Raw genomic sequence first — 17,794 nt, 5'->3', positions numbered from 1 at the left:
AAAACTTCCTAATACTTAAAAAAATCATTTTACATGTGTATTTGTCTGGTAATATGTATGTGCACCATGGGTAAGCCTGGTGTCCGTGGAGGCCAGAAGAGGGGCCAGATCCCCTGGGACTGGAGTTATAGCCAGTTGTAAGCCACCACGTGGATGCTGGGAGTCAAACTGTTGGAGAGGATGAAAGTCCTAGAAATTCTGAGAGAAGTGATAGGCTATCTACCTCAAAGACAAGGTTTTCAGAAGAGTGGGCTGGTACAGGGAGCTCACCTCAAGGTGGGTTCTCAGGGAGACTTCTAATGGGCTGGTAGACACCCCAACACCTGAGGCCCAAATTTATTACCTTGTCCTTTTTTCCTAAAAAGAAGTTTGCACAAGGCTTTTCACGCCTGCTTTCAAGAGCATCCCAAAGCGCCCTTTGTCTAAAACAAAGAGTTTAATCTTCTTACAGCCTGGAAGACCCCACAGCCTGCTGTGGGACAATGGTTTGTACCCTGTCGATTGTATTTTAATAAAACGCTGGAAATATAGGTGGGACAACCAGGCAGAAAGTAGAGGCAGGGCAGCAAGAACAGGAGAATTCTGGGAAAAGGAAAGCTGGGTCCACAGTCCTGACCCAGCCACAGAAGTAAGATGTGATTGCCTCGCTGAATAAGGTACCGAGCCACATAGCTAGCACAGACAAGAATAATGGGCTAATATTATAAGAGTTAATAAGAAGCCTGAGCTAATGGGCCAATCAGTTTATAACTAATATAGACCTCTGTGTAATTTCTTTGGAACTTAACGCTTGTGGGAAACAGGAAGGACAGAAACCTGAGACAAAAAAAGCCCTTCCATTACGTGCAATAGGATCAAAAATCCATTGCCATTGTTCTTCAGTTCTCAGTAGTCCTCATTGTCCGCTATGTTCAGCGAGTCCGGTTTTGTCCCATGCTTTTTCAGACCCCGGCCAGCTGGCCTTGGTGAGTTCCCAACAGAACATCCCCATTGCCTCAGTGTGTGGGTGCACCCCTCGCAGTCCTGAGTTCCTTGCTCGTGCTCTCTCTCCTTCTGCTCCTCCTTTGGATCGTGAGACTTCATTCCAGTGCTCCAATGTTGGTCTCTGTCTCTGTCTTCTTTATCGCCTGATGAAGGTTAATATTCAGGAGGATGCTTATATGTTTTTCTTTGGGTTCACCTTCTTATTTAGCTTCTCTTGAATCACGAATTATGTAATGGCTTTGTGGGAGCCTAGGTAGTTTGGATGCTCACCTTAATAGACCTGGATGGAGGTGGGTGGTCCTTGGACCTCCCACAGGGCAGGGAAACCTGATTGCTCTTTGGGCTGAGGAGGGAGGAAGACTTGATTGGGGGAGGGGGGGGAAATGGGAGGTGGTGGCGGGGAAGAGGCAGAAATCTTTAATAATTAAATAAATTAATTAATTAATAAAAAATAAATAAAAAAATAAAATAGCAACATGTTATATAAAAAATAATAAAATAAAATAAAATCCTCTTTCTAACCACTTCAAACAAACAAAAAAAAAAAAAACAAAAAAAACAGCCCTTCCATCAACCCGCCCTTCTCTGGTCTCCCTCAAAGGCATCAACCACTGCAGATGCCTTCTGAAAGCTCCCAGAAGTCTGCCAATTCTAGAAACTTCCATTACAGCCACTCCAGGAAGCTCAGCTCTACCCATATTTGAAACAGTATTTTGGCTAGAGAAAAATATATCCCTTATGCAAAAAAAAAAAATCACTTCTGAGTGGTTTAAGGTGACTGGATGGTAGGGTAGACTTTGCCTTTCTTCTTGCTCAAAGAATTCCAATAATCTGTCACGTATCTGCCCCATCTTCAACTGGCAACACCTGGGTACATAACAGAAGGGTAGCTAGGAGTTAGCACACATCCCAGCTTATACTGTTTTTCTAATCTGGGTCAAATACCCCACACACACTATATGCCCTCATGTCTGCATCTATTTCCTCCCGAATCAGTTTCATCCCCGTGTTCCCAGATGCAAAACCAAATGAATACTTTAAGATAGCTTTAAGAAGACTCCAGACTTGAGGCGGCATCCCCAATATCTCTAATGTCACTTCTCACATGTGTATGTAAATGACTGTTAAAATAGAAATATAGCCAAAAGATCAAGCTACAAACTTCATGGTAAGAAAGGCCCTGGCGTGCAGTGGCCTTCCTCGTCTTCTCTAATGACCGCTAACTGGAACTTCAGGACGCAATGTGATTGTGTAACGCTGATGAGCTGGCAGACAAAGGAATCTTTGGTAGGCCAACCCCTGAATTTGAGGTCTTTCTCCCTGGCAGCAGCAGACGTTTTCACTAACACCTAAAGAAGAATGCTAGCATCTGCAGGCAGTCACCACGCAGCTTCAGACGTCAACATTATAGAAGGAACCCAGACCTGCATCCAGGCTCTACGTGAGTTCTTGCCAGGAAATGGTTCTCAGCTACTTTAACACCTTTGCCCCTTCAACTCTCTAAAACCACAGTTAGGGAGGTAAAATACACCTATTCATGCCTCTGTGAATCTGCATGTGTTTGCAATTCTGGTTTGGTATGTGAAAACAGACTTGGCGATTTATCTTCCAGTTGAGTGACTGGCCCATCTTACCGGATTGATTTTTCAACACTAAGCCATTAGAAGATGCACACACAGAGACACACACGCATACATAATGTATATAAGCACACTCAGACACACATATATAAATATACTGAGTCTCCCCACCCCCTCTCTCAGCACAGAAAACCCTCCAGCCACACTTCTCAGGAGACCTGAGACTTCTTGATCAACAGTGGGTTGGTGGTCTGCCAACTCCCTGGCAATGTACACACTGACCTGGAAGTCTTAAGGCACATTTGAGGTATTCTCTGTCTTTTCCTTAGTGTCATGAACATAACAGGAAAAGACAGTGCAGAGTTTCCTCCATCTTGTATTCTTATTGCGGTCATTTAACATTTAACTGGAATTTGATCTCCTTGATGGTGAGCTCCATGAAAAATTACCCAACTCTATTCTAGGAACCCGAGGTCAAGATACCCCAGCTACCTTAGTTTCTGTTAAATTGCCTGCTTGTGCAGGACTCCCTAGAGCTAACTGCTTATCTCAGTTTCTGCTAAACTGCTTGCTTGCATAAAACCTCCCCCTGCAGTTGCTAAGCAAACTACCAGGATGTGGTTTTTGCTTTTGAAAACCCCTTACCCTAAACATTCGGAGATACAGTTGGGCCCCAAATACCTAAGTGTAGTCACAGCCTGGAATAAAGATTTTCAATTTGCTATAAACTGTATCTGAGTCATTATCTCTAGTAAGTAACCTATAACAATGAATATGAGGATGAAGGAAATATTACTCGAAAAATATACTGGCTGGGCAGTGGTGGCAGACACCTTTAATCCCAGCACTTGGGAGGCAAAGGTAGGTAGATCTCTGAGAGTCCGAGACCAGCCTGGTCTACAAAAGTGAGTTCCAGGACAGTCAGGACTGTTAAACAGAGAAACCTTGCCTTGAAAAACCATTTTATATATACACACATATGTATATGTACATATATATTAATATATACTTATATGTTATAAGTATATATACACATTATATATTATACACACTCAAATATGTATGTACTAAAACAAAGACAACAATCTAGAATGTATTGCTTATTTGGAGTCTCCTCCTACAAAACAGATTTCTCTTTGAATCTCCGTCTTTGTGTTAATATAAAAATTTGCAAACCTACCCAAATGGTTATAATGCTACCATAGCATCTGTATATTTAAGTGACATTAACAGTGCTGAAGAGCACAGGTCTGCTGCTTTGCAGCATGTGCCTTCATCTGGACTTGTCTTACACTCTTCAGAATTGTGGTTTTTCATGTAAAAGTATGACAACTGATGCCACTGGCATGTGTGATCATAGCTAATTAGCATTTTAAGCCACACTGTCTTAGCATAAATACTAAACATTTACAGGCCTTCCATTCCAAATTATTGCCACCATCTTATTCTCCAGAGTATACTTAAAGTCGAATCTTATCTTTCTCATGCATTAACCTCTTTTCTCCAATATCAGGGATGCCCTCCATATTCTGTAAAGAAAGATATTAACAGACTATGCAAGCTCCAGGGTTCACACAGATGGTTCTACATTAGATCTTGATAAATGCACAGGATTTTGCCAGAAAGAGAGGAAGGACCAGGAACTCATTAACCACTGGGACAGTAAGTATACTCAGGAAAGCATTTTCTAAATGCTCCACGACTAAAGGGTAATCTGTTTAGTATGTTTAACACTAACATAGTACATACTGTCAGAAGACAGTAATTCAGTCAGGAAGAGGTGACAAAGGATGAAAACAAGCAGAGAAGCGTCAACTAGAAAAGATCCAGACCATGGGGTGTTGGGGGGACACAAAGAAAGGGGAAATAGAGGTCAACTATACCAGCAGGAAGGCAGTTCAAGTACCCATGCTTACATCAAATTGCCGGACATGTAAAGAACAGTATTTGATCTAATAGGCCAGGGGAGCTGGGTCAAAGGGTCAGAGTGCTTGCTCTGTGATCGTGAGCACCTGAGTTCAAATCTCCAGCACTCATGTAAAAAACCAAGCATGTCTGTAGATGCCTGCAAACCCCAGCAAGTTTCAGTTCAGTGAGGCAAACTGTTTCGAAGCATTAACATGAAGAGGAACCAAACAAGACAGCCAAAGTCCTCCTCTGGCCTCCTTATGGGCACACATGGGATGTACACAGTCAGCCCTAAGCACACACCACACAGCATACACTGCCAACATGATGATTCCCCAAGAAAAAACTATCAAAATGTATGTAGGTTCTCATCCATGCAATATTACTGAAACTACTCATGGCTAGCATTGGAAATTAAGCCCCTTTCCTCTAGCTACTGTGCACAGAGCTGCTTGCGGCTCACAAGTGCTTCCTGGAGCCTCCTTCACTTTGTTTCCTCTTATTCCTGGGACACTAATCCCCAGAACTCCAAGGTCAGCAAGATCAGAGGCTGCCACAGGCTCAAGGCCAAACAGAAACCCACCAGTCATAAAGACCATAGCTTCCACATCTGGAAAAGATGGCTTTAATAGAAAAAGTTCTAAAATAATGGATTACATACATATTAACATATGTGATACATCACTAATACTCATATATTATATCTTTTGTTGAATTATATATAAAACCACTCTTCCGAAGTGTATCTCTCTATTCTCCTCCCTCTTTATTAGCTTACTGGCTACATGGTTATGACAAACAAATTAGGTAGAATTTTAATGACTAATCTCCAACTCTCTACCAACCAATATAGGAATGAAAATGTATCAACAGAAATAGCAATTCTTCACAAAAGAATCCAGTTTCTTCAACTCGCTGATATTGTGCCTTCCCACCAGGACCCCCACAGCCTTCAAGCACAAAAGCTTCTTGTCACATCTAATTTTAACCAGTCATCATGATATAACTAAGAAACTTTAAAACAATCAGCAGGACCTATGCAGGAGCCAGCCTAAATTCTTGACATTTTTCTCATTGTTTTCCTGCAAAAACACAGGCAGAGAAGGCGATAATCAAGGAAACAGTCAGTGAATCGTTACCAGACCGTGTGTGTGTGTGTGTGTGTGTGTGTGTGTGTGTAGGAGCTCCTTCAAGAATTAAGATTTTGTTATCTTCCTGTTCCTCATTTTTCCTTTTTTCTACAAAAGGGTAGAATCAGTTAAGTGGCTACTATTGATTGTCAAGAATTATAAAACACATAAAATATATGAACACTAGATCCTGCCTGATGTGACGTGAACATGTGAATTCTGCAGCCCTCATGAGTGGGCTTGGAAGGGCTGGGATCATTCTTGCATGGTTCTACAGGTAACAAACACTGGCTAGCCTTGGCATGAGTCCTCTTCGGAGAGTGTTGGTTTACAACTAGCCAGTGCTAGATTAACACTGGAAGAGGCACCTTGTTATGAAAGTGCTATTTCCTCTTGAAAGGCCTCCATTTCCCTCTTCCCCACTGAAAGGGGCCGCAGTGAGGCACCAAGAAGAGGAAATGTAATTAAAAATCACATTCCCGTCCTGGGCTCAACTAAATTATCAGCTTCTTACCCCAGAACAAATTTACCTCTTTAAGACTGAAGGACTGTATCCCTCTTGGGAAAAAATACAAACGATGATTAAAATGCCATCTGAACATGGCTGGAATTTTTCGTGCTCAAGGAACCTCTGAGTGGAGTGAAGTCAACGTGTTCTCAGTGACGCAGAATACACACTGCAGGAAAGAGCTGTGATAAACGGCACTGCCGTGACCCTCAGGTTAGAGCGAAGGAATATTGGAAAATAAATCTCAATTGTGGATACTCACCAATCCTGCAATGGGGGTAGGCAATCTATTGATCTTTTTAACAAGTCCTGGCTTTATAGCATTCAGCAACCTGTCGTGAAAAAGGCAGAATGTCAAGTGAGACGTCAAACAAGATGGATCACACAAATCACCTGCATCCCGGGCTGTGGCTAAACTGCTGACTAGGAAAACCTCGGAATTTAAAGCAAGCCGTAAATCTCAATCATCCGTCAGCCTCCCCGGGTAAGGAAAGAGCTCTGCCAACATGGAGTTTGCTGACAGCAGGTGGAGTCACAGAGTGGAAAGTTAGGAGAGGAGAAAGGAAAGACGCAGAGAGTGCTTCGTGGGAACAGACAAAGACGTGAGGGAGACGGAGGCTAGGAGAGAACTGTCTGGAATCAGAGCCATATACCACAACCCAGGGTGAGGCAAGCTGCCAGTTCTCCTGGCTCAGGCAAGGATGTCTCTGGGGATGGACTAGGTTCAGAGACCAACACAGATCTTTGCAGATGATCTGCCAAGACAAATTTTGTCTCCAGACCCTATTTGTACTTTGAGGAGAGTGGCTCACTAGATGTGGTGGAGCTTCATTTAAAAATGGAAGAGTGGACTTTCTAAGAGGGTAACCAATCCCATCCTGAAGATCCGAAACAAGGCTGACCACCATTCCCTAGGTACCAAAAAAGAATCACTTAAGCAAGAGAGTTTTCAGGGAGAGCTTAAACACATGTGAAAATGGATATACAAGCAAGGGGGTGCCAGAGTAACTGAGCTGTGGTCCGCACCTAAACATTGTGAAGAACAGGAAGAACGGCAAGCAAGCTGTAAAACGAGAACATGGCTAGCGTCAAAGAGAAAGTAGAGCGCAGTGTTTGCTCCACTCTAGTTGGGTGCTCATAAGGACTAGCTAGCTGGCAGCAAGGGAACGGAAGTACTTACTTAAGACTTAGACAGCTAGAGGATTTACCTCAGAATACTATGTAAAGAGAAATTTGAAGTTTACTAAAACTCAAGGGTCCACAAACCGCAAAGCCACGAGCTGAGGGTATCCAGCACCTGTTTTGCGAATGAGGTTTTACTGGCACACAGCCGCAGCCAAGCCCGCTTGTGCAGATTATCCTGCAGCTCCCTAGCCTCAGTGTTCAGTGAGCAGTGAGAGAAGACATGGCCTACGAAGTGGGTGATGGCCCCTCTGTGGCCCTTTATAGGAAAGGTTTGCCGACTTCTGCTCTACACCCTGCAATCTAAAACCCCAGTAAAGGCTCCAGGCCCCACTGAGAGATTCCACAGGTCACTAACAGATTCTCAGACACTCCACATGGATGGAGACAGCATAGCAGTGGGATAGGACGCTCTGCTTTTGTACTGAAGCTCAGCACCTGCTCTCCGGACATGTCATTACAAGGCACACTCAGTGCTCCAGCACATAATGGTCAGAGCAGGCATGGAACCCTTAGTTCACCGAGGCCAAGGTGGCTACTCTTTTCCATTAACCAGATCAGTTTAGCCATGCCTTTAACTCCTGGGTGTGGGGACTTCTCTGGACTGTGGTTGATGTAACTAGGGACAGAAAGGGAGAAGAAAGGATGAAAGGAAGGAAGGAGAGAGGAGGGGAGAGAAGAGAGGAGGAGGAGGAAGAGGAGGAGGAGAGAAAGAGAGAGAGAGAGAGAGACAGAGAGAGAGAGCGCAGCTTCAAAGCACAACAAAAAACAGTGTCAAAATATCATGGGGTAAAGGCCAGCCACAGTGGCACATGCCTTTAATCCCAGCACATACATATAGTGGTAACATCTGTAAGAATAAATAGAACTAGAAGCAACAGTCTATTAAGGGGATGGAATATGGAAGACACATCATGTTCTTACTCAGTTTACAGATGGTCTACGACATCATGAGCAGGAATTCCAGACATGGCAAAATGTCTTTTCTCCAGGAATACTGTACTATTGTCCTGCCTGTGGGGTATCCTTTCCAAAGCCTTTAGCTGGATGGTCTTGGAGGTAGTTTACTCTGCCAGGTAACAAATCACCTTTGTACTCATAAAATATCTGTGTACAGTCTTGACAACTCAAAGGGAAACAAAGGGATATATAGCAAAGTGTAGATTACTTGCTGTTCCTATGCTCCCATGGGGCCACAGTCTAGTCCCTAAAGACAATGTGAAGAATTCCCAATGAAAAAACTTAAGTACACATAATTCTTGATTTTGATTTTTGTTTTTTGTTTTTTGTTTTTTTTTGTTGTTGTTGTTGTTTCTTGACACACAGTTTCTCTGTGTAACAGCCCTAGATGTCCTGGAATTAGCTCTTGTAGATCAGGCTGGCCTTGAACTCACAAAGATTACCTATCTCTGCCTCCTGAGTATTGAATTAAAGGTGTGCACCACCACCACCAGGCAAGTACACATAATTTTTTAAAGGGCAAGTATACCATACCATAGCATACCACACCACACTGTCCTGCTCCTTGTCTTAGAGAAGCAGCCATCCCTCAGTACCCACAGGGGATTATTTCCAGGTTCCCTTTTAGCACCACATCTCCAGGTTCTCTAGGCCTTTCTATAAAATGGTGTCGTTTCTGCATTCTTTGAACACAGAGGAGTGACTGTCTGTCCTGGAGGTTAGACAATCTCCCTTAGAGAGCATGTCTTACCAATGCATATGGAAGCTATGTCCTTACTAATAACCACAGAGGATACTGGAGAACTGATGGGAAAGCATTCATTTTGGGGACTGCCCGAATCCAACACCCAGCTGAGTCCTTTTCTAGTGGCGGTCCAGACATGGCTGTTAGCCTGTTTTATCAACTGTAATGCAGGTTCAAGAGCAGCTTTAAAGAGATGAGGTTTGGAGAAGCTAGCAGAGTCCTGCCCATACACTCTCTATGAATACTTCCCCACGTTTTTGTGTAAGTTTTTTGCCATTGTAAATGGACTGAGAGCATTTTTGATATATCATTTGTTTAAATAATTTTAGATGTTAAAAACCAAATGACATAGCATTGCTAATAGGTTTTAAGCTATACTGCTAAGTGATGAAAGTAGAAAAAAAAAACTCTTCTCCATAATGTATTGGCTAAAAATTCTTTTCAAAGGGTATCCTTTGTCTTCTGCATCCAAGCAACTCGTTGATATTTGTAGTAATGATGGTTCTACTCACCCATCTTTTATAAACTCATCATTACATTCATCCTTCATAGACTGTTCTGATGACAGACACTTCCCTATCCCATGAAGATGTCAAGAAAGTAAAGAAACAAAGCAACCATAACACGGTACTCTACTGAAAGGGGTGGTGGAAAACTACAACCTCTCTCAAAACGTCTCACTAAAAACCAAGAAAACAGAAGGACATGCTGCTCTCTCACACTGAGTGCATTTTCAGGACTGCACAGCTGTGTTTTCCCATGTAAACAGTCTCTTGGCTCTGAACAGAATTTACAGTATACAACAACAAAAGTAACATCGAATTCACATTACCCAGAACCTGGATTTTATCTTGTATTTTGCCTTAAACTGAGGAAAAGTTTCTGTTTACCAAAAACCAAAGAGACAAGCAATAACAACTACGAGGAAGAATATGCATCTATAATTTTAAATTAAAGCCACAATTGCTTCCCATCCATGTAAATTTATGAATGATGTTCAGTGATGAGCATGGTGATGTTTTATATTTATGTCCCTCCTGAGGTGCATTATTACCCAAAAGCCTTGTTCTAAGAAAGAGGTTACATGTATGTTCCACCACGTCTGTAAAATGAAAAACTAAGTACCAATCAGACATCCCAAGATACCAGGTCAACCCTTACCTTTTGGGTAGTTATTTATGCTACAGGTTGCTGTTTTAGAAAAACCAAATTCAGGCTGGAGAGATGGCTTGGTGGTTAAGAGGACCAACTGCTCTTCCAGAGGACCTGAACTCAATTCCCAGCATCCACAGGTAGCTCATGACTATCTCTAACTCCAGTGCCAGAGGATCTGACACCCCCCACACAGACATATATACAGGCAAAATGCAAGTGTACATAAATAAATTAAAAAGGAATGCTTTCCAAGAGAGCTACGGCAGAAGGGAAGGAAAGGGAAGGGGAGGGGAGAGGAAGAGCAAGGAGGAGAGGGGAAGGGACAGAAAGGGAGAAGAAAGGATGAAAGGAAGGAAGGAGAGAGGAGGGGAGAGAAGAAAGGAGGAGGAGGAGGGAGGGAGGGGGAGGGAGGGAGGGGGGAAGGGAGGGAGGGAGAGCAAGAGAGCAGCTTCAAAGCACAACAAAGAACAGTGTGTCAAAATATCATGGGGTAAAGGCCAGCCACAGTGGCACATGCCTTTAATCCCAGCACATATATATAGTGGTAACATCTGTAAGAATGAACAGAACTAGAAGCAACTATTTATTAAGAGGATGGAACATGAAAGACATATCATATTCTTGCTCAGTCTATGGATGGTCTACGACATCATGAGCAGGAATTCCAGACATGGCAAAATGTCTTTTCTCCAGAAATACTATACTATTGTCCTGCCTGTAGGGTATCCTTTCCAAAGCTTTAGCTAGATGGTCTTGGAGGTAGTTTACTCTGTCGGGTAGCAAATCACCTTTGTACTCATCGAAAGATGTTTCTGGACTGGGCGTGGTGGTGCCACCTGCAATCCCAGTACCGGGAAGGCTAAAGCAGGGTATGCTGGTGATGAGTGCCATGCTAGTCTGGTCTATAAACTGAAACCTTGTTTCAAAATCTTTTCTTTCTTTCTTGGAAATTGGTATAATTTTACGCATCAAAAAAAAAATGAAAGCATGATATCATCCCATATCTTCAAGGCTAAATATTTCCATATTATAAAACCAGTAACACAAAAAATGATGGAGATAAAAGGACTGACTAGAAGGAGCTATTGCCAAATGCTTATCATATTTGTGGCATGTGGTATTCTAGGCATACAAGTGGACGAGGAAGGCTTTATTCCTTGCTATAGATGAGAGAGTGGAGCAGCGTGGGGAGGAGAAAACAAGTAAACAAACAGAAAGGAATCTTGAGATAGTCATAAACATTAGAAGAGCAGCCTGGTGACCAGTCATGTGACCAATACTTCAACTGATGGTCAGAAGGCTAAACTCTTGGGAGGTAACATTGGAGAACAAACAATTGAATACCACAAAGTTACTGAGAGAGAGGCAGACAACAGCCCCAAACAGACTAAGAGGCCAACAGAGAGGTCTGGATGGAAGAGTAGGGTTGGTAAGTTCAGGGATTTTCAGACGTTCAATATGATGAGCAGGAGGAAGCAGTTCGCTCCCCAAAGACTCGAGCGTAAGATGTTCACACGAGGTGTCAAGATTTTTTTTTTCTAAATTCAACAGGAAGAACTTTAAAATAGAGACTGAAGTAACTTACCTTATATTTGTAAGACACCATTTGTGAATAAGTATAAAGATAACTTTACAACTGTATATAATATATATAATATATATAGTGATGTGTATTATGGGAATCAGAAAAAAAAAATAAGTCATATAGATAATTTATGGCACTCCAGGGAGTGACAATAACCTTGGGAGTCAGTCTTAAGTTCTAGCAGGCAGATCCTACACTTACCAACTGTAAGTAACTAGGAAGATACTCAGCAAGGGTTAGTTTCCCCCTTAATAAAACAGGGGTGCGAAAGCCCTCGCCTCCATCTAGGACTGCGCTGAGCTTCCAGATAATGCTCACCCACCATGAGGCTGTGATAAATGCAAATTGCCTGCTTCTTTATTTAGTAGCTGAGCATGTCCCGCTGTAGCAGGTGAGTCCAAGTTGCTTAATTTCCATTTCCTATTAGACAGCCGCCAAAGCCTAAAATGACATTTACCTAGTTTCTCTCATCGGCCACCTTTGGATAAAGATCTCAGAGAAACAAGTCATACTGACCAATAACTACTCGCTGCCTGGCAGTGTGTGACTGGTGAAAAAAAACATAAGTAAGAAAACTACTATCTTAGACAAATTTCAATTGTTAAAATAATTAATATCACTGAAGGTAAGTAAAAAGGAAGGTGCCTCTTTAGAACTCAGCACACTGTGCTAGATAGTTTTATGTCAGCTTGACACAAGCTAAAAAGCACTCTGAGAGGAGGGAGCCTCTATTGAGAGAAATGCCGCCATGGGATCAGACTGTAAGCAAGTCTGCAGGGCATTTTCTTAAGTAGTGACTAATAAGGGTGAACCCAACCCATTGTGGGCGATACCATCCCTGGGCTGGTGGTCCTGTATGCTATAAAAAAAAAAAAAAAAAAAAAAAAAAAAAAAAAAAAAAAAAAAAAAAAAAAAAAAAAGCAGACTGAGCAAGGCAAGAGAAGCAAGCCAATACGCAGCAGCGCCCCTCCATGGCCTCTGCATCAGCAACTACCTCCAGGTACCTGCCCTGACTGCCTTTGATGATGAACTGTGATATGTAAATACAGTGAAATAAACCTTTTCCTCCCCAAATTTCTTTTGGTCGTGGTATTTCATCACAGCAATAGAAACCCAAGAGAAGACATACATTGTGACCCATATCTCAAAAAGGCCATTCCACTGCTTCTTTACAGACTCATCAAGTGTCTGTGGTTCACACATGATGCTGGCTCTGAAGCCAGGGGTGGAACCCAAACAAAACCAGGGAAGACCAGGTCTCTATGTCAAAGTGCATACTCACTACTGGATTTAAGAGCCACAGGAATTCAAGGACTGTGTACATGTATGGTTCGCTGTCACACCACCTATGTACGGCCACCATGTGTTAAAAACACATGCAGCATGCAATCCAGTAAACACGACTCTTAAAGAGTAACACACTATTGAATTCCTTTAAAAAAGTATTGAGCCAGGAATGATACCGATGTTCCGACTCAACCACAGACTGCATTCAACAACATTCTGGCTCTCCATGTGCAGTATGTGGTGGCCTCTCAGACATTTCTTAGGTGTTGCTTTGTATTTATAAATAAATATTTATATCTACAACAATAACAACAAAAACCAAATGAACCAAAACCTGTCTCTAATCTTTGGACTTGAAGGAAGAACTTCTGCCGTTTCTCAGAGGTTATACAAGAGCTCTGGAAAGGGGGCACAGAACCATGCAATTACAAAGATTCTGTCCAGACATGGTGAACTAGCCCACCAGACAGACTGCTACCCGACTGTAGCAGGAATGAGGACAGTCAGGTGTAAAGGACGAAGCATTTCAGGCATACTGAACTTACTCTACACATCATTCGCTTCAGAGATCCGGGCTCCATAATTATCCTAGGGTCTGGGAGAGAGCCGCCATGGACCTCAAACACCGGAATGGGAAGTTCAGGCTTCATCTCACGGGAAATCGCTTTGTCCCTTACAACAATACATTACATCATCGTCTCATTAGCTCGGTTTGCACAGCTGCAATTGGGAACAGCGATGACAAAACGACCCATTTTTGTGTCCCTTTTCATTTGGCTCAAGAGTGTTCCTGTACATGGTTTCCTTGATGGTTTTCTAGATTTGACTGTGATCCCTGAATGAAGGTACGGGCATTTTCATTTAATCAAACATGGCATCTGGTTTCAAACCTAAGCACGTGATCAATGCGGTGTTGACCATAAACCCGTTACAGATGTCATTTAAAGTTTTCTTTTTAGAGTTGTCTTGGCAGAATCAGGAACATTAACAAACTCTTAAGATTTGAGGGGGGGGGATTACTAAAAGAAAAGGGAAAGCAAAACCTGAACCAAGGAGGACTCCGTGCGAGTAAAATACTGTTGGAATACAAATTGTCATCGCTACCTTCTACCAAATGTTTGGAGGATGCTGTCTTTTGTCCAGAACGGGTAACAGGTAGGCCACACGTACACCACGTGTCTTGAGCACACCAAGAACATCACAGAAGCTTCCAATGAAGGTCTCTGCTGACTTGAAACCAGGAGGCTGATCCTGGGCCCATGAAACTGAGCTGACCAACGCTGCTATTCTGACAACTCAGTGTTAGAGTCTGTCCACCAACCCTCCGCTTGTCTTCCTTTTTTCCCAGACAGACTAAGCCACACTCTCCTGCTTCCTTTCCCATTTACTGTAGGAATGTAACAGACTTTTGGCCAATGGAGCTTGGGTAGGAGCAATACGGCCCACCTGAACCTAGTCCTAAACCACTTACAAGCAACTCTTCGTTCTCTTTCCGCACTCCCAACGATTCTAGCTGACTTCACCTCTAGCCTTCCCTAATGCCAAACTCAAGCTGCATAAATGCAATCACGTTTCTGTCATCTTAGACCACTGTGATGTAGTGTTAATTAGTTATATGCCAACCCCACATTGAATCTCACTGGGAGGACCTCATCCGGTGAAAAGAAAACCTATATGGCAAATCCTACCTAAGGGACCTTTGTCCTCAAACATGAAACCAAGCACCTGGCCACATACTTTCCCGAATCTTTGTGTCACATGATCTACCATCACTGACAGGAGCAGAAAGCACCTATCTGCAGCTCTGAGGGTCCGCTGATTCATTTTCAAGCTCTCTTGCCAAGCCTCTCTTGGGCAGCCATTCCTGCTCCCTGGAAATTATGGACTCTGGGGTTAGAAGGGACAAAATCAAATGACCTAGACATGGAAAGTCACTCATCAAGGTCAAGGCACATGTCTGAGGTCGCAGACCTCCCATTGATAGATTTGGGATCACAAATCCTACTTCTTAAATCCAGCCAGGATCCTTTCCTATCAGTCTCCATTTAAAAATATTTTATTAATTCTTTGAGAATTTCTTGCAAGTATCGTGATTGTATTAACACAACCCCACTCCATATCCTAACTCTTCTCAGGTCCACCCCACCTTCCTGCTCCTCCCACAATTATGTTTTCCTTTAATTTTTAAAAAATAACCCACCCACTCCAAAGAATACTGCTCATATATTCATAGGTATGAGACCATCCCCAGGAGTACAGTTAACCTACTAGGGGCCACACCCTTAAGGTCAACTGACAGCTGAAGCCATGAGCTGCCAACAGCTGCTCAGTTAGGGTGGAGTCTCATGAGCCCCTCCCCACTTCATACTAGAATGTTGGCTGGCTTGGTCTTGCATAGGCAACTACAATTGCTGTGAGCTCATGAGTGTGACGGTCCTGTCATGTGCACATATTCTTTGACTCCAGTCTGCCCTGACTTCTGGCTCTTACACTCTTTTTGCCCTTTCTGCCACGAAGGCCTTGGGCGAAGAGATGGTGACCAAGATGTCTCGTTTATATCACTGCACATACGATTTTTTGCACCCTACAAAGTAATCTTCAGTCCCCACACTAATAAGTCGCTGATACCCGCACTTCTAAAACCCAAGCTTTAGATCAGATCATCCCCTCTTCCAGATGACGTCCAGGTTTTCTAGTGTCATAGGATACCTATCCTCTGAGCTACATTTCTGTCAACGTGACAAAAATTTACCTATGAAGAAACCTCAATTGAGGAATGGCCTCCATTAGATGGTCCTGTCCGCATGTCAGCAGGGCACTTTCTTGATTAATGATTAATAACCAATGGGGAAGGCACAGCTCACTGTGGGCAGTACCATCCCCCCGGGCAGGTGAGTTGTATAAAAATGCAAGCTCAGCATGTCATGAGGAGTAAGTAGTAAGCAGTCTCATGGTCTCTGCTCTGATTTTTTCCTCTGGTTTCTTACTTGAATTCCTGCCTCACCTTCCCTCAATGATGGACCACAAGATATAAGTCAAATGAACCCTTACATGCTGCTTACTTTCGTTCAGTGTTTTTTCACAAACTAATATACCCACCAATGCCTTCCCCTGGTATTCAAACTAATATGCCCTCCAAATGCCTCCACCTAGTATTCAAACCCTCAACCTCAAACTGCCTTTCCCACCAAGACTTCTACTAAAGTTCTCTTCTGCTTTCATTAGCTACCAATTTGAGATGGCACACATGGTTAATGAACTGCGAAAATGGCAACACAGGAACAGAATTTAGTGTTGCTAAATAGGGTGGGTATAAAGTTACACTGACACAGGCAGTGATACATGTAATCACCATTGTGCTATGTAGTAATTATGTATTAATGACTGCAATTACTGTTTCTTTTACAAAGCTAAAAAACTTAGTTCTTGCTATGTTCACTGTCAGTAGGGTGGAGAGGAACCTTAGATAACGAAAACGCAGTGACCCAACTCAAAAGGCTTCCGTGTGCAGCCCAAGGTGGGTAAGAGGCCATCTCTAGGCCCCCTAGGCAGGCTCCTTCAATAAGAAGTCCTCAGAATCAAAAACCCTAAGATCCTAAGAGTAATAGAAATGACCAGAAACAAACACCTGCATTCACATCCCAACTATAAGTCACAATTAAAGTTATTTAAGTAGTCAACATCCAGGAGCCTCCATTTCTCTCTCTGAAACTTTTCTCCCTCTGAAACTTTGCTCCCTCTGGGGGCAAAAACACCAGCTATTAAGAAAGCAAGAGGAGCATGGAAGGAACAGTCAACTTGGCATAAGCCAGGTGTGTATATATAGTACACACCTCATAGTGTACACAGCGTTATCATTTCCTCCAAGCCAGTTTCCACTCTGCCTCCCCCACAGCTGGAAGTCTGACGTGTCAATCACTGGCTCCACTCTCCTCCTAAGCATCCGGCATTAGGCGGAGGGAGATAATGGGGGAATCAAATGAGCTCATGAGTTCTCTACATGGGCGTCATCCTCTGGAGAGGGCAGAAGGCGACAGAAAAGCTGAGGACGGGAGGAAGGAAGGGAGGATGCCCACATGGGAAGGCAGTAAGGGTTCTAAGGACAAACACATATAGGTTAGGACTCCATCCTAGGCACTGGTCCTGCTTTCTGTCAAAGGCTAGCTGAGATTTAACTCTTCAAGGCTTCCTGGCTTTACCTCACTTGATGTTCTGAAGAAATGGGGGAGGTGGGGAGTCAACGGCTGCAGAGGATCTTGCTATCTCAAAAGGGGGGATCCTGCTGTCACAGGACCGGTTAGGACTGTGAGCTTCCTGTTAGTGGAAGATCTTGCTGTAGTGAGACCAATTAGAACTGTGTGCTTCCTGTTTGGTCTGCACATCATCTCCATATACACCCCCACTAACCCCAGGCACACTCATGGGCCTGGGTTCTACAGCAGGGCTGCCACAGACTCAGATGGTGTGGGGGCCACAGGCAAACAAGAGCGCACGTCATTCTTTGAGGAGGTAACCCATGTTTTAAACGATGAACAAAGAAGGGAACTTAAGAACTGGGAAGTACATGGCAGGAGATTGCACTGTGGGTGAACAGAATGAGACGGGTAGAGGGAGTCTGTTTACAGCTCCTGTAGCTGGGGGGGGGGGGAGCACACTATTACAGTTACACATATTCATGTTAGAGAACAGGAAAAAAGTTATCAAAGTCTCCATCCTCAAATTCAAGTCCCGAATCACAGTTCTTCTGTGTAGAAACAACCCGGGCTACCA

At 43.2% G+C, this 17,794-nt stretch overlaps 1 protein-coding gene across 9 annotated transcripts in view; it reads right to left on the bottom strand.

Annotated features, from left to right (window-relative positions):
• The window catches only part of Limch1 (LIM and calponin homology domains 1), a 306,925-nt gene that overhangs the window by 157,316 nt on the left and 131,815 nt on the right, over positions 1 to 17,794 (bottom strand). For all 9 annotated transcript variants that reach the window (XM_057772413.1, XM_057772410.1, XM_057772416.1 and 6 more), the window contains exon 3: positions 6,373 to 6,442. In XM_057772413.1, the coding sequence (XP_057628396.1) occupies positions 6,373 to 6,442 (70 nt within the window). The remainder of the gene's footprint in view (positions 1 to 6,372; positions 6,443 to 17,794) is intronic.

The sequence above is a fragment of the Chionomys nivalis genome, chromosome 6, assembly GCF_950005125.1.
Source record: "Chionomys nivalis chromosome 6, mChiNiv1.1, whole genome shotgun sequence".
NCBI lineage: Eukaryota > Metazoa > Chordata > Mammalia > Rodentia > Cricetidae > Chionomys > Chionomys nivalis.
The sequence above is the reverse complement of the archived record's forward strand: the minus strand, read 5'-3'. Positions and strand labels throughout refer to the sequence as shown.